Here is a 19,737-nt window from a genome sequence, read left to right on the forward strand (position 1 = left end):
CAGAGAGCACTGTGCTCGTGATTAGAGATAAGCGAACTTACAGTAAATTCGATTCGTCACAAACTTCTCAGCTCGGCAGTTGATGACTTATCCTGCGTAAATTAGTTCAGCTTTCAGGTGCTCCGGTGGGCTGGAAAAGGTGGATACAGTCCTAGGAAAGAGTCTCCTAGGAATGTATCCACCTTTTCCAGCCCACCGGAGCACCTGAAAGCTGAATTAATTTATGCAGGAAAAGGCATCAACTGCCAAGCCGAGAAGTTTGTGACGAATCGATTTACTGTAAGTTCGCTCATCTCTACTCGTGATGTTAGCAGAGAGCTCTGTGTTCCAAAAAGAAAATAATTTCTTCTGTAGTATTCAGCAGCTAATGAGTACTGGGAGGATTAAGATTTTTTAATAGAAGTAATCTACAAATCTGTTTTTCTGGCACCAGTTGATTTAAAAAAAATAAATAAAAAGTTTTCCACTGGAGTACCCCTTTAAAGTGAACAGGGCCCGCTGCTCCAGTTGTCAGCAAAGCGATTAATGTTGGCACTGCATGTGTACGACTAAATGGACGCAGCTGCCCTAGTCTCCTGCCAAGTGTAAGGGTTACACTTGGCAGGAGACTAGGGCAGCTGCGTCCATTTAGTCGTTGGAGCCGCCTTGAAGTTGTCGCTTTAAGCTGTGACAAGTCCAGGTAGCGGCTGTAATTACAATCTCTGGCACTAATGACTATCTGTCTCTTGATAATAGCAGCCGCTGCCTGGACCTGCCGCTATTAAAAAAGGCAACCTCAGGTGCCGGTTGTGATCTCTAAACATGCGCAGCAGCTGCAGGCTTTTACTGACGCATTTGAAAGCAGCCTAATACTTAATTTACAGAGTTCTTATCATTAAAGGGGTACTCTGGTGGCAAACTAAATTTTAAATTAACTGGTGCCAGAAAGTTGAACAGATTTGTAAATTACTTCTATTAAAAAATCTTAATCCTTCAGTGGGAGCAAGCAGAGATCTTGAAAATGGTGAAGAAATTAAATTGAAAGTCAGCTGCAGCAAAAGCTCTTTCAGCAGACGGCACCATTATAAATAGCGATCGGGTTCCTGCATGTAAGGGACAAGGTTATAGAAAAGCCAAAATGTGATATTTGGAATCTTAAGCTGCAGTTTTTAGAATCTCTAAAAATAATGGGATCCCTTACAAGCCCCCACATGAAGGCGGTGGGTACAGGGGCTGATCTACTCCCCCTAGTGACATCACTAAGGCACAAAGTGACTACTGACCCTTTGATTGCACATGCTCCGGGGGAACAGGTCATTCCTTCAAGCCAAAGTGCAGACAACGGGCCTGAAAAGTGACGGCTGAAGGTAGAGGAATAAGAAAGAGTTCTGTAGCGGATCTGTTGGCACCGAGACGTCACAGACAGCCAAGGTGAAGGCCGATGCCGTCCTCTGCACCCGGCTACTAGAACAACTCCATGTCAGATATTCCAGTTAAAAAACAAAACGACAATGAAAGTCTCCAAGATTTTCACGGTTGAGGCAGAGGACGTCCAAATTCCCAGAAGATTAGGCTGCAGCTTCAGTGCCCGGACGTGCGGACACAATGGGCTCCAGGGGTCACATCTTGCTGAAACATTCCTTAGCGTTAGTCCAGACCTGGATGCCCTGAAGACAACGAAAGAGAAGATACAGGTCAGAATACAAGACATATAAACTATCACACACTACAGATCATCTGTATAAACATGATAATCGAGTAGGAGCAGGCAGCAAACTGCATATCAGGGGGTCACAAAAACAATAAAAAAAAATTAAGACCGCAGCCTGAAACTTACTGCAACATATTAAAGTGTTCCTGTCATTAGAAAAAAACTTTATATAATGTAGAAAATAACATATGTATAATTGTAATATACATTGGTTGAAATTGTCTGTGTGTCTCTATGGAGGAGACCAAATACAGGAAGTGAGGGACAGGCAGGGGGGCCCTGGGCACCGAGGGCAGGCAGGGGGGCCCTGGGCACCGAGGACAGGCAGGGGGGCCCTGGGCACCGAGGACAGGCAGGGGGGCCCTGGGCACCGAGGACAGGCAGGGGGGCCCTGGGCACCGAGGACAGGCAGGGGGGCCATGGGCACCGAGGACAGGCAGGGGGGCCATGGGCACCGAGGCTCTCCGTCATGCTCCTGGCTTACACAGCAGACTGATTGACAAGCTGGGAGCATACAGAGAGCCCTGCTTGTCCCGCCCTCACTTCCTGTATTTGGTCTCCGCATGGAGACACACAGGCAATAGCTGCAGGGACAACATTATTTCACCCAAAAATCTAAAAAGGTTTTTAACCAATGAATATTACAAATATACATATAATAGTATTATCTACACTCTATAAAAAGTTTTTGCTGACAACACATACACTTAAAGGGGTATTCCAGGAATTTTTTTTTTTTTATATATATCAACTGGCTCCAGAAAGTTAGAGGAGTTCTCTAAGCTAAAACTTTTAACCCCCGCTGTGCCCGGGCTGTAAAACTATACATAATAACCTTTCACTTACCTGCCTACGATCAAGCGGCCGCAGCAATGTCCCGTCGCAGCCGCTGATAGGCTGAGCGCAGAGTGAAGTCACCGACCTGCAGGAAGTGGAAGAGACCGGAGAACGGGACGGCGATATCGGAACAACGGGGGATCGTAGGCAGGTAAGTGAAAGGTTATTATGTATAGTTTTACAGCCCGGGCACAGCGGGGGTTAAAAATTTTAGCTTAGAGAACTCCTTTAACCCCTTCAGGACGGAGCCCATTTTGGCCTTAAGGACCGGAGCGTTTTTTGCACATCTGACCACTGTCACTTTAAACATTAATAACTCTGGAATGCTTTTAGTTATCATTCTGATTCCGAGATTATTTTTTCGTGACATATTCTACTTTAACATAGTGGTAAATTTTTGTCGATACTTGCATCCTTTCTTGGTGAAAAATACGTAAATTTGATGAAAAATTTGAAAATTTAGCATTTTTCTAACTTTGAAGCTCTCTGCTTGTAAGGAAAATGGATATTACGAATACATTTTTTTTTTGGTTCACATATACAATATGTCTACTTTATGTTTGCATCATAAAATTGACATGTTTTTACTTTTGGAAGACACCAGAGGGCTTCAACGGTCAGCAGCAATTTTCCGATTTTTCACAAAATTTTCAAACTCAGTATTTTTCAGGGACCAGTTCAGGTTTGAAGTGGATTTGAAGGGTCTTCATATTAGAAATACCCCATAAATGACCCCATTATAAAAACTACACCCCCAAAGTATTCAAAATGACATTCAGTCCGCGTTTTAACCCTTTAGGTGTTTCACACGAATAGCAGCAAAGTGAAGGAGAAAATTCACAATCTTCATTTTTTACACTCACATGTTCTTGTAGACCCAATTTTTGAATTTTTACAAGGGGTAAAAGGACAAAATTTTTACTTGTATTTGTAGCCCAATTTCTCTCGAGTAAGCACATACCTCATATGTCTATGTAAAGTGTTCGGCGGGCGCAGTAGAGGGCTCAGAAGGGAAGGAGCGACAAGGGGATTTTGGAGAGTACGTTTTTCTGAAATGGTTTTTGGGGGGCATGTTACCTTTAGGAAGCCCTTATGGTGCCAGAACAGCAAAAAAAAAAACACATGGCGTACCATTTTGGAAACTAGACCCCTCGGGGAATGTAACATGGGATAAAGTGAACCTTAATACCCCACAGGTGTTTCACGACTTTTGCAAATGTAAAAAAAAAATTAAAAATTTTACCTAAAATGCTTGTTTTCCCAAAAAAAATTTATTTTTAAAAAGGGTAATAGCAGAAAATACCCCTAAAAATTTGAAGCCCAATTTCTCCCGATTCAGAAAACACCCCATATGGGGGTGAAAAGTGCTCTGCTGGCGCACTACAGGTCTCGGAAGAGAAGGAGTCACATTTGGCTTTTTGAACGCAAATTTTTCTCTGGGGGCATGCCGCATTTAGGAAGCCCCTATGGTGCCAGGATAGCAAAAAAAAAACCCACATGGCATACCATTTTGGAAACTAGACCCCTCGGGGAACGTAACAAGGGGTTAAGTGAACCTTTATACCCCACAGGTGTTTCACGACTTTTGCATATGTAAAAAAAAAATTTTTTTTTTACCTAAAATGCTTGTTTTCCCAAAAATTTTACATTTTTAAAAAGGGTAAAAGCAGAAAATACCCCCCAAAATTTGTAACACAATTTCTCCCGAGTACGGCGATACCCCATATGTGACCCTAAACTGTTGCCTTGAAATACGACAGGGCTCCAAAGTGAGAGCGCCATGCGCATTTGAGGCCTAAATTAGGGATTGCATAGGGGTGGACATAGGGGTATTCTACGCCAGTGATTCCCAAACAGGGTGCCTCCAGCTGTTGCAAAACTCCCAGCATGCCTGGACAGTCAACGGCTGTCCGACAATACTGGGAGTTGTTTTGCAACAGCTGGAGGCTCCGTTCTGGAAACAGTGGCGTACCAGACGTTTTTCATTTTTATTGGGGAGGGGAGGGGGGCTGTGTAGGGGTATGTGTATATGTAGTGCTTTTTACTTTTTATTTTATTTTTTGTGTTAGTGTAGTGTAGTGTTTTTAGGGTACAGTCGCACGGGCGGGGGTTCACAGTAGTTTCTCGCTGGCAATTTGAGCTGCAGCAGAAAGTTTGCGGCAGCTCAAATTTGCAGCCAGATACTTACTGTAATCCTCCGCCCATGTGAGTGTACCCTGTACATTCACATTGGGGGGGACATCCAGCTGTTGCATAACTACAACTCCCAGCATGCCCGTTGGCTGTCGGTGACTGCTGAGAGTTGCAGTTTTGCAACAACTGTAGGCACACTGGTTATGTATCACTGAGTTTGTGACCTAACTCAGTGTTTCACAACCAGTGTGCCTCCAGCTGTTGCAAAACTACAACTCCCAGCATGTACGGTGCATGGTGTACGGTGACTGCTGAGAGTTGTAGTTTGCAACAGCTGGAGGCACACCGGTCGTGAAACACTGAGTTAGGTAAAAAAAAACTCTGAGTTTCACAACCAGTGTGCCTTCAGCTGTTGCAAAACTACAACTCTCAGCAGTCACCGACAGCCAACGGGCATGCTGGGAGTTGTAGTTATGCAACCAGCAGATGCACCACTACAACTCCCAGCATGCACTTTAGCTGTTTGTGCAAGCTGGGAGTTGTAGTTAGACAACAGCTGAAGGTACACTTTTCCATAGAAAGAATGTGCCTCCAGCTGTTGCAAAACCATAAGTCCCAGCATGCCCATAAGGGAATGCTGGGAGTTGTGGTGGTCTGCCTCCTGCTGTTGCATAACTACAGCTCCCAGCATGCCCTTTTTGCATGCTGGGAGCTGTTGCTAAGCAACAGCAGGAGGCTGTCACTCACCTCCAACGATCCAGACTCTGCAGGTCAGTCCCGCCGCCGCAGCTGCTCCTGGGGCCCCGATCCCAACAGGGGCGCCGGGGATCGGGGGTCCCCAGCACCGGGGGTCGTCTTCCCACACCCGCTCACGTCCTCCGGAAGAGGGGCGGAGCGGGTGCGGGAGTGACACCCGCAGCAGGCGCCCTGATTGGTCGGCCGGTAATCCGGCCGACGAATCAGGGCGATCGTGAGGTGGCACCAGTGCCACCTCACCCCTGCAGGCTCTGGCTGTTCGGGGCCGTCTCTGACGGCCCCGAACAGCCAGTAATTCCGGGTCATCGGGTCACTGGAGACCCGATTGACCCGGAATCGCCGCAGATCGCTGGACTGAATTGTCCAGCGATCTGCGGCGATCGCCGACATGGGGGGGCATAATGACCCCCCTGGGCGATATGCCGGGATGCCTGCTGAACGATTTCAGCAGGCATCCGGCTCCGGTCCCCAACCGGCTAGCGGTGGGGGCCGGAATTCCCACGGGCGTATGGATACGCCCTCGGTCCTTAAGGACTCGGGATTCAGGGCGTATCCATACGCCCTATGTCCTGAAGAGGTTAAACAGATTTGTAAATTACTTCTATTAAAAAAAAATCTTAATCCTTCCAATAATTATCAGCTGCTGAAGCAGAGTTTTTTTCTGTCTGGCAACAGTGCTCTCTGCTGACATCTCTGCTTGTCTCGGGAACTGCACAGAGTAGAAGAGGTTTGCTATGGGGATTTGCTTCTACTCTGGACAGTTCCCAAGACACATGTCATTAGAGAGCACTTAGACAGAAAAGAACAACTCAACTTCAGCAACTCATAAGTAATGAAAGGATTACGATTTTTTTTTAATGGAAGTCATTTACAAATCTGTTTAACTTTCTGTAGCCAGATGAGAGCGCGAGATATATATATATATATATATATATAATATATATAATATATATATAATATAATATATAATATAATATATAATATAATATATAATATATATATAATATAATATATAATATATATATAATATAATATATAATATATATTAACTTTCTGTAGCCAGATGAGAGCGCGAGATATATATATATATATATATAATATATATATAATATAATATATAATATAATATATAATATAATATATAATATATATATAATATAATATATAATATATATATAATATAATATATAATATATATATAATATATATAATATAATATATAATATATATAATATAATATATAATATATATAATATAATATATAATATATATAATATAATATATAATATATATAATATAATATATAATATATATAATATAATATATAATATATAATATATATAATATAATATAATATATATATATATATATATTCCTGGATAACCCCTTTTAAGTTCTAACCAAATCAATCTTTTCCCTACGTCAAAAAGGTGTCCGTTTCCCTTTAAGGCCATGTTCACACGGCGGAATTTCGCTGAAGTATAATGCTCGGAAATTGCACTGCAGAGGACACCTATTCTGCTGCACCGTTTCTGCTTCAGAAATCTTGATTTTGGTTTCTGCACAAACAAACACGTTTATTGTTTCTACAGGTTCTGCTCAGAAATGCATTGCCGTCTAAGAAGATTTCCGAGCATTCCTAGCGTTGGGAGAACGTTTAAATTTACGGAATGTCAGTCCGCGTTTTCCAGGTAGACATTCTGCAAATTTTACGCCCTGTGAACATAATCTAACAGCGGGGATGGCTATAATGGGCAAATCCAATAGTTAATAGGGGGGGTGCACATACTTTAGGCATTATAGTGGATGTTCTCCAGATCGCACTGCAGCGCTCACCTTCTTGCACATACTGATCTGCATGACGGCGTAATTGATCAGAGCCTCCTTCAGGTCCCGATTCTTCTGATCCTTAAAACGTTCAATCTCCAACCAAGCGTTCTGCACAAAGTCCCTGAAAAAAAATACATAAATAAATAAATAAATAAATAAATAAATAAATAAATAAATAAATAAATAAATAAATAAATAAATAAATAAATATTTATTTATATATTTATTTATATATATATATATATATATATATATATATATATATATATATATATATATATATAAATATATAATATATAATATATATATTTTATTAATAATAAAAATAATAATAATAATAATGCTGACATTACCTCATAACTGCTTTCACCTATATACAAAGTGTAATTCTCATTTAGGCTACAAAGACAACTTTCATTTTTTTCAGGCACGAGTCACATGGGTCTGGTGCAGTTTTCCACATCCAGGGTGCCTCCAGATGTTGCAAAACTACGACTCCCAGCATGCCCGGACAGCCTTTGGCTGTCCGGGCATGCTGGGAGTCGTAGTTTTGCAACATCTGGAGGCACCCTGGTTGGGAAACACTGGCCTGGCGTTTCATATTTCTCTATTGACACCAGGTAACATCTAGGCTACAGCGTTTTTGGTCCCTAGTACAAAAACCCTGTTCTCAGCCTCAAGACTATAAACCCCCATAAGAAACAGCAGGAGACAGACTCCTCCCACTGCGACACCAGAACAACGCACCTGCTCTCTACGTTCTGCACCTTCAGCTGCTCCTGTCCCTCTTCTATCTGTTCTTCCAGCAGCTTTATTTTGGCTTCTCTCTGCTCCGGAGTCTCCTGACCAAACAGTTTGCTGGTCATTCCCTTTATCGAAAAAGTTTTCACAGTCTGCAGGGCAAACCAGAGAAGCCAGTGTGAACACACGCAAATAATATTGGAGGTCCAAGGTCAGAAATACAGGCTCCATCCCATAGAGACATTTATAGTCCAATCCTATAGACTTCCTGCCAATTTCTGGTGCAGTTACGGCTGAACGATCCCAGCCCGGCAGCGCAGCCTTTACTCCCCCTGGCAGCGCAGCCTTTACTCACCCCGGTGGACAGCTCCTCACACTGCTGCTTTTTAGAGGCCAGATCCAGCGCCGACATTTCTAAGTCGTACTGCATCAGCTCATGTTTCCTGCAGACGGCTCTGAAAACAGATTAGATGCAGAATAAGGCCGGGTGCACAACACGTTTTTTACAATACAGTTCCCGTATCAGGTTTTAGATAAAAAAACGGATTCCTCAAAACCGGACTAAACTGTTTCAAAACGTGTGTACAAATTTTAATACGTATACAGTTTAAAAATCATGTCCGGTTGCATCCGTTTTTTAAGAAACAAAAAAGGTATACGTTTTTAACTTTTTCTCCATTATGAATAAAGTTTCACTTGTTTGATTGAAAACTATGCAAAGTGAAAAAAAAACGTATTGTGAAAACAGGATGGAACCGTATGCACATACGGTTCTGTATGATTCCCGTTGACTCCCATGTTAAAAAAAAAAAAAAAACATGCATACATTACAATACGGTTTTTCACCCGACGAAAAATTGTGGTAGGCTGCGGTTTTGGGTACGGGTACGCTATCATTACTGCGCAGAGCGAGATCGCTCTGCACGTAATGACGGGCGATACAGGGACCGGAGCATTGTTACATCACGGCTCCGCCCCTCGTGACGTCAATGCCCGCCCCCGTCAATACAAGTCTATGGGGAAGGGGGCGTGGCGGTTGTCACGCCCCCTGCCATAGACTTGCATTAAGGGGACGGGCCGTGATGTCATGAGGGGCGGAGCCATGACGTCACGCTGCTCTGGCCCCTGTATCGGCCGTCATTACGCACAGAGCGAACTCGCACTGTGCAGTAATGATAGCGGGGTGCCACAGCGGCGATTCCTGGGGTCCCCAGCAGCGGGACCGCGGCGATCTAACATCTTATCCCCCATCCTTTGGATAGGGGATAAGATGCCAGGGGCGGAGTACCCCTTTAAAGGGGGTACTCCGGTGGAATTTTTTTTTTTTTCAAATAAACATAAAATAATTATTATTAATAATTATGATTATAATTATTATTAATAAATAATAATAAATGATGGTGTTTGATGTCATGTTCTGATACATCTCTGCCAAGACCACAGTAGCCATGCTGCATATCTACAATCTGACTTCTCCACTCAAACCATTAGCAGTATATGTGGTGGAGAGAAGGAAAACGCATAAAGGTACCTTAGAGCTTCAGAATAGAATAAATATTCTTTCAGCTGATCGGCATAGTGTTCCTCCTCCTCCAGGATGTCATCAATGGACGCTGCATACCTGTGGACGCCATAAAATAAAGAGTTATTCCCATCATTAAAGTGCACATGTCATGATTTTCTTCCACTTTAGGTCAGGCCCAAGTCATCGCTGGGCAGTCCGGTTGTCGAGGCATCAGTCAGTGGGTGTCATGCACTGGTCCTTTTCTAACTAGTAGGGGTCATGTGCAAAATGTGCCGAGCATGGACTCGACTCCATCCACAGTGAATATAAAGATCTGGCAGAAGAGAACCAGGACATTTATACTTTCAGGAGGTTATCCCAAGTGGATAACATATGTTCAATTCAAAGTATAGGGAGAACTAGATGATAAGTGGGGTCCAAGAGCTGCACTCTCTTCCGCAGTCCCACAGTGAACGGAGCAGCACAGAGTACACGGAGGAACTCCGCTCCACCCACTCAGGGGACATTCTTTTAATTAGTAACTAGTGGGAGGGGAAGGGCTCTTATCAACAATCTTGTTAGCACCTGTAGAATATAATATAATTTATATATATATATATATATATATATATATATATATATATATATATATATATATATATATATACACACACACATACATATACACACACACACACACACACAGTGATCCCTCAACTTACAATTGCCTCAACATACAAGTTTCAACATACAATGGTCCAGAAAAGATCATTGTAAGTTGAAACCAGACTCAACATACAATGTACAGACAGTACAGATCTGCAAAACTTGTCAATGGCCGGAAGAACAGACCAATCAGAATGGGCATTTTACTGGTAAAACCCCTGTATTCCTGAAGTGTATGCACTGACTGATGTCTGGTTGCGCCCCCTACAGTACAGGGAGGTATTACATCTTCTTCTGTACACTTTACCTGTACCAGGGTTACCTGCTCCAGGTGAGGGCGACTCCATCTTACTTTTTTAGGACATTGCGTGTTCTGTACAGGACCCTGAAGAAGCTCCTGTCCTCTACATAGACCAGTGTTTCCCAAGCAGGGTGCCCCCAGCTGTTGCAAAACTACAACTCCCATCATGCCCGGACAGCCTTCGGCTGTCCGGGCATGCTGGAAGATGTAGTTTTGCAAAAGCTGGAGGCTCCCTGCTTGGGAAACACTGACATAGACAGTGATTACAGCTCCCAGCAGATCTTTATTACTTTTATATGTAAGGATTTGCTTTATCTATATTAGTTATCTACTTATTTTTCTTTAATTCTCACTTTTTTCCTATTTTTGGACGACATTTTGGTGGCTTCAGAACCAATTACCAGGTTCTGGTCTCAACATATGATGGTTTCAACATACAATTGTTGTCCTGGAACCAATTAATATTGTAACTTGAGGGACCACTGTGTGTGTGTATATGTATTATATATATATATATATACATATATATATACACACACACACACACACACACACAGTGGTCCCTCAACATATGGATATTAATTGGTTCCAGGAGAACCATCATATGTTGAAACCATCATATGTCGAGTACATATGTCTATGTAAAAATGGTAATTGGTTCTGGGGCCTCGGAACCATTGTATGTTGAATACATATCTCTATGGGAAACTGCTAATTGGTTCTGGGATGACCATTGTATGTGGAGTGTATGGGGAGTGTTTAACAAACCAGGGTGCCTCCAGCTGTTGCACAACTACAACTCCCAGCATGCATGTACAGCCATTGACTGTCTGGGCATGCTGAGAGTTATAGTTTTGCAACAGCTGGAGGCACACTGATAGGGAAACATTGATGTATGGGGTGTATAGTGTGTATATGTATTGTATGTGATGTGTGACATCGCATACAGTACTGTACAGTTCTTTAAATACCTTCAGGGGGGGCAGAATGTCCTCCATTACCATCCTGCCGACTACAGCTCTATAGGAAAGGAAGGGGAGGGCAGCCAGCAGCTCATTGGATGCCTGCAGCAAGATGCTACAGGCTATTGGCTATGGATGCACTGGGGGGGCGGGGCTTACACGGAGCTCACAGTGGAAGCCTGTATGAGTTAGCAGGACAGCATGTGAGTAACAGGAGGCAGAACGGGGCACACGGGGCACATTAAACAACTATCTGTCTGTTGCTGAAGTTGTCAGCGCTGTCAGATAGCTGTTTGTACGATGGCCCCGACACACAGCAGCATCATGTTGAGGCTGCCTTCAACATACGATGGGCTCTGAGAGGCCATCATATGTTGAAATGATCATATGTCGAGGCCATCATAAGTAGAGGGGTCAATATATATATATATATATATATATATATATATATATATATATATATGTAGCAACAGGAGAATACAGCAGCACACTGCTAGCACAAAGATATAGATAAAACATGAGTATATAGATACAACATGAGAAGCTATTCAGCTATGGTGCAGTAATGAAATCGTGAGATACTTAGCTTGCAATTTGGTGGCCAAATAGCTTGGACCGTCCCACCACGGTAAGGTGATCTCATTGGGACGGACCCTACACTATCAATATGCCTCTGTGTGAATAGATCAGCAGATCACCTTATATACACCTGATAGAGGTGGGTGGGGTGCAATAACCAACATGGAGGTAGCCACTCCCCCACCTCTATCAGGTGTATATAAGGTGATTTGGATGTTCCAGATCCTGCAATGCCTGCTGATCTATTCACACAGAGGCATATTCACAGTGTAGGGTCCGTCCCAATGAGATCACCTTACCGTGGTGGGGCGGTCCAAGCTATTTTGCCACCAAATTGCAAGCTAAGTATCTCACTATTTCATTACTGCACCATAGCTGAATAGCTTCTCATGTTGTATCTATATACTCATGTTTTATCTATATATTTGTGCTAGCAGTGTGCTGCTGTATTCTCCTGTTGCTGTATATTTAGCCCAGCAGCCTGCACCTGTAAGCCAGGTCCGTATAATAGTTTGGAATCAATAGTGCTGGCCAACTTATTCTTTGTGTGTGTGTGTGTATGTGTGTGTGTGTATGTGTGTGTATATATATATATATATATATATATATATATATATATATATATATATTCATATTCAAACCAAAGAATCCAAACCGTGGCACCTATACCTTTAGCCCACAAACAGCGAGATATATACTCACTCCAGGTAGGCAACCAGCTTTAACCATACACGGCGGTGCTAGGACAATGCAAAAAGTAGTCCGCAATAGAAAAACTAAAGAAAAGGAAAGACTTCCAGCACTCACCGCTTAAGACCCGGTTATCCGGCTCCCATCTCGGGCTGCTCCTCCGGTAGGGACTTCAAGACTACGCTGTTGTGAAGTCCCTACTGGAGGAGCAGCCAGAGATGGGAGCCAGATAACCAGGTCTTACTCGGTGAGTGCAGGATGCCTTTTCTTTTCATATATATTTATTAAAATCTGATGATTGATTCCCTTTCAGATTGAGCTATGGCTCTCCCTCAGATTCCGTTAATACCGTAATGTGGTGTGTCCGATGACTGTCAATGTCCCGTTGCTGCTGCACCCCCAAAGACAGTCCTGCTACTTCTTGCTTGTACTTGAAGCTGCGACTCATTTCATTTACAGAACTGTATTTTGTATCAGATGCGGAGATTAATGACGGTACTCAAGGATATATATATATATATATATATATATATATACAAAAATATAGAAGCAGCACACCACAGGTAGATTTCAAAGGAACGGTGAATTTATTCCATGATGTGAGAGACTACGTTTCTCAAGCCAGCGTGAGGCTGGAGAAACGTAGTCTCTCACATCATGGAATAAATTCACCGTTCCTTTGAAATCTACCTGTGGTGTGCTGCTTCTATATTTTTGTATGCATTGAGGAACCAGTGGACCGAGGTTCAGAATATGCGGGCACCCCAATTTCTTTTTTTATTTACATTTCTGGAGGTGCTGTTCTTATTGGAGATATATATATATATATATATATATATATATATATATATATATATATATATATATATATATATATATATATATATATATATATATAGATAGATATAGATATATATATATATATAGATATATATACACACACACATACATACACATACATACATATACACACACACACACACACACACACACGTACACATATCTCTTAGTAAAATCTTCTTCTGTACCTTCCTTACTATGCCCATACATAATGCATTGCCACACATTATATATGGTAAAATCTGATGACAGGTTCCCTTTAAGGTGATTCTAATCTAGAGTCCTCTCCTGTCTGAGCATCGGTATAAGTCTTCTCACACACTTACACGTCCATGTGATGTCCGGCGCTCTGCAGACCATCTCCCATCTCCTTTTCTATGGCACTCCATTCACTGCGGACAAAAGGAGCATTATAGAATACAGTAAATGCCTGGACCCCCCCCCCTTCGCAAATGTGACAAGCAAACTGACCTAAAAACTCGTCCATAATTCCCATGCACTTTGTAGACACCATACAGCCGGTCGGCCACTCTCTATGAGACACACAGAAATAAATTAGACGTGTATCATACCGGTTAGGTGGAAAAACAGCATCAAATGTAACACCCCTCCCTCTATGGAGAGCATGCAGCGGGCACACACAAGGGTTAGGGTACACTCACCGCACGGACACGCAGGAGGTGAGAGATTGTGGACTGCAGCTCATCGCTGTAGTGTTTCAGCTCTGTGAAGCGCCTGCAAAACAGGAACAGATCGTCCTAAACCAAGAGAAGGCACAGAACATGACCCCACGGAAGATCTTAAAAGGGGTACTCCACTGGAAAACAATTTTATTTTTTTAATAAACTGGCTCCAGAAAGTTAAACAGATTTGTAAATTACTTCTATTAAAAAAAAAAAAAAAAAAAACTTAATCCTTCCAGTACTTATCAGCTGCTGTTATGATTCACAGGAATTTCTTTTCTTTTTGAATTTCCTTTTTGCGTGACCACAGTGCTCTCTGCTGACACCTCTGTCCATTTAAGGAACTGTCCAGAGCAGGAGAGGTTTTCTACGGGGATTTGCTCCTACTCTGGACAGTTCATGACATGGACAGAGGTGTCAGCAGAGAGAGCAGTGTGGTCAGACAGAAAGGAAATTCAAAAAGAAAAGAACTTCCTGTGGATCATAACAGCAGCTGATAATTACTGGAAGGATTAAAGGGGTACTCCGGTGGAATTATTATTTTTTTTTTTAATCAACTGGCTCCAGAAAGTTAAACAGATTTGTAAATTACTTCTATTAAAAAAATCTTAATCCTTCCAGTACTTATTAGCTGCTGAATACTACAGAGGTAATTCTTTTCTTTTTGGAACACAGTGCTCTATGCTGACATCACGAGCACAGTGCGCTCTGCTGACATCTCTGTCCATTTTAGGAACTGTCCAGAGTAGGAGAAAATCCCCAGAGAAAACATGTGCTGCTCTGGACAGTTCCTAATATGGACAGAGATGTCAGCAGAGAGCACTGTGTTCCAAAAAGAAAATAATTTCTTCTGTAGTATTCAGCAGCTAATAAGTACTGGAAGGATTAAGATTTTTAATAGAAGTAATTTACAAATCTGTTTAACTTTCTGGCACCAATTCACTTACAATAAAAAATAAAAAAAGTTTTCCACCGGAGTACCCCTTTAAGATTTTTTAATATAAGTAATTTACAAACCTTTTAACTTTGTCACAAGTTTTTTTTTTTTTTTTAATATGTGTTCCAGTAGAGTACCCCTTTAAGGGACAGAAATCTATAATAGTAAGCGGGTCGATACACTGATAACTACAGTGTTATACACCTAACCTGATTCTGTATTGTGTCCTGTGTGATACAGACTATCACTGCTCTCCTGTGTATAAGATCTACAATAACAGGGAGAAAAAAGACAAACTGCAGCTGTATATTACTCTATAGCAGTGTTTCGCAAACTGTGTGCCTCCAGCTGTTGCAAAACTACAACTTCCAGCATGCCTGGGAATCATTTGGCAGTTTTGCAACAGCTGGAGACACACTGGTTGGTAAACTGCTCTATAGTGTAAGGCAGTGCTTCCCAACCAGGGTGCCTCCGGCTGTTGCAAAACTACAACTCCCAGCATGCCCGGACAGCCAAAGGCTGTCCGGGCATGCTGGGAGTTGTAGTTTTGCAACAGCTGGAGGCACCCTGGTTGGGAAACACTGAACTAAACTATATATGACTATATAGTTCAACATGCTGGTAGTTGTAGTTTTGCAACAGCTGGAGGCACCCTGGTTGGGAAACACTGAACTAAACTATATATTACTATATAGTTCAACATGCTGGAAGTTGTAGTTTTGCAACAGCTGGAGGCACCCTGGTTGGGAAATACTGGTATAAGGGGACAGAAGTTGATCTTTAAGTTACTGCACTTAGATAGGACTCAGCGCAACCGAAGTGATGAGACTCCAAACTTTCTTCCAGAGGCATGAGGGGGAAGCCATTTTAAAGGGGTATTCCAGGCAAAAACTTTTTTTTATACATATCAACTGGCTCCGGAAAGTTAAACAGATTTGTAAATTACTTCTATTAAAAAATCTTAATCCTTCCAATAGTTATTAGCTTCTGAAGTTTTCTGTCTAACTGCTCAATGATGATGTCACGTCCGGGGAGCTGTGCATGATGGGAGAATATCCCTTGCATGATGGGAAAATATCCCCATAGGAGCTGGACAGCTCCCGGGACGTGAGTCATCAGAAAGCAGTTAGACAGAAAACAGCAACTCAACTTCAGAAGCTAATAACTATTGGAAGGATTAATATTTTTTAATAGAAGTCATTTACAAATCTGTTTAACTTTCCGGAGCCAGTTGATATATAAAAAAAAGTTTTTAGCTGGAATACCCCTTTAAACTATCCTGATGACACACTTTAATTGTAATAGTCGAGACAATCAACTAAATCCTATACTTCAGCAGCACAAGTCTCCCACCTGTCTGATGGGGCCCACTGCAGTACACAACCGTATATATGTTGGCATTCCTTTCATGGGGGGGATGCTAACATAATGATCTACGGCATAAACACGGCTTGAACCTACTAACACATGTTTTTGGTTTCTATTTAACACCTACCCATCATACTTACTTGTCTGGGTTTTTGACACGGAAAGTTGCATTTAGTGCCTTCAGCCTGGAGTCTGTCTATAAAAAGGATATATAAGTCATTGGGGTGGGTCCTGGTGACTGCTCAAAAGTGATGTCTCTTCCTAGAATTTGTGGGGTCTGCTGGTGAGGTCACTGTGTACATACATGACTTATCCTGTACTGATCCTGAGTTATATCCTGTATTATACTCCAGAGCTGTACTCACTATTCTTCTGGATAGGTCACTGTGTACATACATTACATTACTTATCCTGTACTGATCCTGAGTTATATCCTGTATTATACTCCAGAGCTGTACTCACTATTCTGCTGGTGAGATCACTGTGTACATACATTACATTACTTATCCTGTACTGATCCTGAGTTATATCCTGTATTATACTCCAGAGCTGTACTCACTATTCTGCTGGTGAGGTCACTGTGTACATACATGACTTATCCTGTACTGATCCTGAGTTATATCCTGTATTATACTCCAGAGCTGTACTCACTATTCTTCTGGATAGGTCACTGTGTACATACATTACATTACTTATCCTGTACTGATCCTGAGTTATATCCTGTATTATACTCCAGAGCTGTACTCACTATTCTGCTGGTGAGATCACTGTGTACATACATTACATTACTTATCCTGTACTGATCCTGAGTTATATCCTGTATTATACTCCAGAGCTGTACTCACTATTCTGCTGGTGAGATCACTGTGTACATACATTACATTACTTATCCTGTACTGATCCTGAGTTATATCCTGTATTATACTCCAGAGCTGTACTCACTATTCTGCTGGTGAGGTCACTGTGTACATACATTACATTACTTATCCTGTACTGATCCTGAGTTATATCCTGTATTATACCCCAGAGCTGTACTCACTATTCTGCTGGTGAGATCACTGTGTACATACATTACATTACTTATCCTGTACTGATCCTGAGTTATATCCTGTATTATACCCCAGAGCTGTACTCACTATTCTGCTGGATAGGTCACTGTGTACATACATTACATTACTTATCCTGTACTGATCCTGAGTTATATCCTGTATTATACTCCAGAGCTGTACTCACTATTCTGCTGGTGAGGTCACTGGGGGACATGTATCATTATTTGTGTATGGTAGAAGCATTTTACCCCTTTTCCAGAATTCTAAATTATGTGCAGAAGCGCTAAATTTATCAATCAGGCGCAATGAGCTTCATAAATTGCGGGTAAATATAGTAATCTCCTAAATCCACTCTTTGGAAAATAGAATCAATGATTTAGAGCATCTTGCTACGTTAAGTCCAAGATGGTTTATATTTGCGCAAAAAAAACAGCTCTTGCGGCAAAATTTTTGGTGTAAAAAAAAAGCACGCAGTTAATAAATCCATGTGTACTATGGATGTCACTCCAAGGTGCCCTGATTCAGCCACATCTGGAGGACATGCTCTACCAAAACGTGCGCAAAAAAATTGCGCAAAAAAAGGGCTTGCGCAAAATTTTGCGCAAAAAAATACACACAAAACAGGGGTAAAATCTTTGATACATGTCCCCCACTGTGTATATACAATACATTACTTATCCTGTACTGAACCGTCAACTCCACCGTACATGGCCATGTATACAGGTCATCGGGGGGGTGACTTTACCTTTACCTGCAGTCCTGCCTCGTTCAGCATCTCCTTCCATCCATTTTCCTGGAAACAGAAGAAATAAATACACAGGTATGAAAGGAGAGAAGCAACAGGACAAAGTGTGACACATCACATAATACACTGCAGTGTTGGGACTGATCAACGACAATTCCATGTTTAAAAAAAATAAGAAGAATATAAAAACATTATTATAATATTATTATAATTTATATAGCGCACACAGATTCCGCAGTGCTTTACCTACATCTAATAACCGAGACGCAAACTCAATAGGATTGTCCCTTTAAGGAAGTATTTCCTGAACAGTGTGCCTCCAGCTGTTGCAAAACTACAACTTCCAGCATGCCCCGACAGCCTATGCTGGGAGTTGTAGATTTGCAACAGATGGAGGCACACTGCTCCGAAAACACTGCTTTTAAAAAGGAGTTATCCAGGAAAAAACTTTTTTATATGTCAACTGGCTCCAGAAAGTTAAACAGATTTGTAAATTACTTCTATTAAAAAATCTTAATCCTTTCAGTACTTATGAGCTTCTGAAGTTAAGGTTGTTCTTTTCTGTCTAAATCCTCTCTGATGACACGTGTCTCGGGAACCGCCCAGTTTAGAGGCAAATCCCCATAGCAAACCTCTTCTAAACTGGGCGGTTCCCGAGATGTGTCACCAGAGAGCACTTAGACAGAAAAGAACAACTTTAACTTCAGAAGCTCTTAAGTACTGAAAGGATTAAGATTTTTTAATAGAAGTAATTTACAAATCTGTTTAACTTTCTGGAGCCAGTTGATATATAAAAAAAAGTTTTTTCCTGGATAACCCATTTAAGGCGTATTCCCATGGTTTAAAGTGATGGAATATCACTCAGACTGACATTTGGGACCTCCCCCCCAATGATAAGAATAATGGGGGTGATGAGGAGGACACACTGCTGCAGCACCTCCATACCCAGGATCTGTGGGGTCCTAGAGGTTGGACCCTTAACAATAATAAATAGCCTATTCTAAAAACACGCCATGACTTTATGAGAAGTGAAGACATTATAAAGCCTCCCTTACATAGGACTGCTGACCCTCTGGAGGACGTGACAGCGCGGAGCAGCGTACCTGTTTAAGAAAGGTATTGAAGATCTTGTCGTTACACAGGACGGGGTGAGAAGCCACGCGCAGAAGAAAGTTCTCCAGTCCGATCCTCCTCCTCTCCACAAAGTCAGGATCCATGTTATCAGCCGAGAGCTTGTGCCACACGAACTCTGCCTGTAAATACAGGGGGCAGTGTGAAACCATATGGGGGAACTCCGGGGTGCAGTGAGACCACCAGAAGAACTTTATCAGGAGCACCGACTACCTGGGGGCTCTTATGTGTTTTCCAACCATTGTGCCTCTAGCTATTGCAAAACAACAACTCTAAGGATGCTGGGAGTTGTAGT

General features: G+C 41.9%; 1 protein-coding gene across 3 annotated transcripts in view; it reads right to left on the reverse strand.

Moving 5' to 3' along the window:
* Positions 1-405: 405 nt before the first annotated feature.
* The window catches only part of SNX4 (sorting nexin 4), a 29,523-nt gene continuing 10,191 nt past the window's right edge, over positions 406-19,737 (reverse strand). The window contains exons 4-15 of one of the 3 annotated variants that reach the window (XR_008847203.1): positions 19,415-19,564; positions 18,312-18,359; positions 16,658-16,713; positions 14,192-14,264; positions 14,001-14,062; positions 13,856-13,921; positions 9,519-9,608; positions 8,343-8,442; positions 7,994-8,139; positions 7,253-7,367; positions 672-1,646; positions 406-567 (exon numbers count right to left, since the gene is read on the reverse strand). Coding sequence is in view for 2 of the 3 variants with exons in the window: in XM_056535981.1 (XP_056391956.1) it covers positions 1,599-1,646; positions 7,253-7,367; positions 7,994-8,139; positions 8,343-8,442; positions 9,519-9,608; positions 13,856-13,921; positions 14,001-14,062; positions 14,192-14,264; positions 16,658-16,713; positions 18,312-18,359; positions 19,415-19,564 (954 nt within the window). In the remaining variant the exon portion in view is untranslated. Of the gene's footprint in view, positions 568-602; positions 1,647-7,252; positions 7,368-7,993; positions 8,140-8,342; positions 8,443-9,518; positions 9,609-13,855; positions 13,922-14,000; positions 14,063-14,191; positions 14,265-16,657; positions 16,714-18,311; positions 18,360-19,414; positions 19,565-19,737 lie in introns of those variants that run through there. The other 2 variants (XM_056535981.1, XM_056535982.1) reach the window with 2 other exon arrangements.

Source organism: Hyla sarda, chromosome 8 (genome assembly GCF_029499605.1).
Source record: "Hyla sarda isolate aHylSar1 chromosome 8, aHylSar1.hap1, whole genome shotgun sequence".
Classification (NCBI taxonomy): domain Eukaryota; kingdom Metazoa; phylum Chordata; class Amphibia; order Anura; family Hylidae; genus Hyla; species Hyla sarda.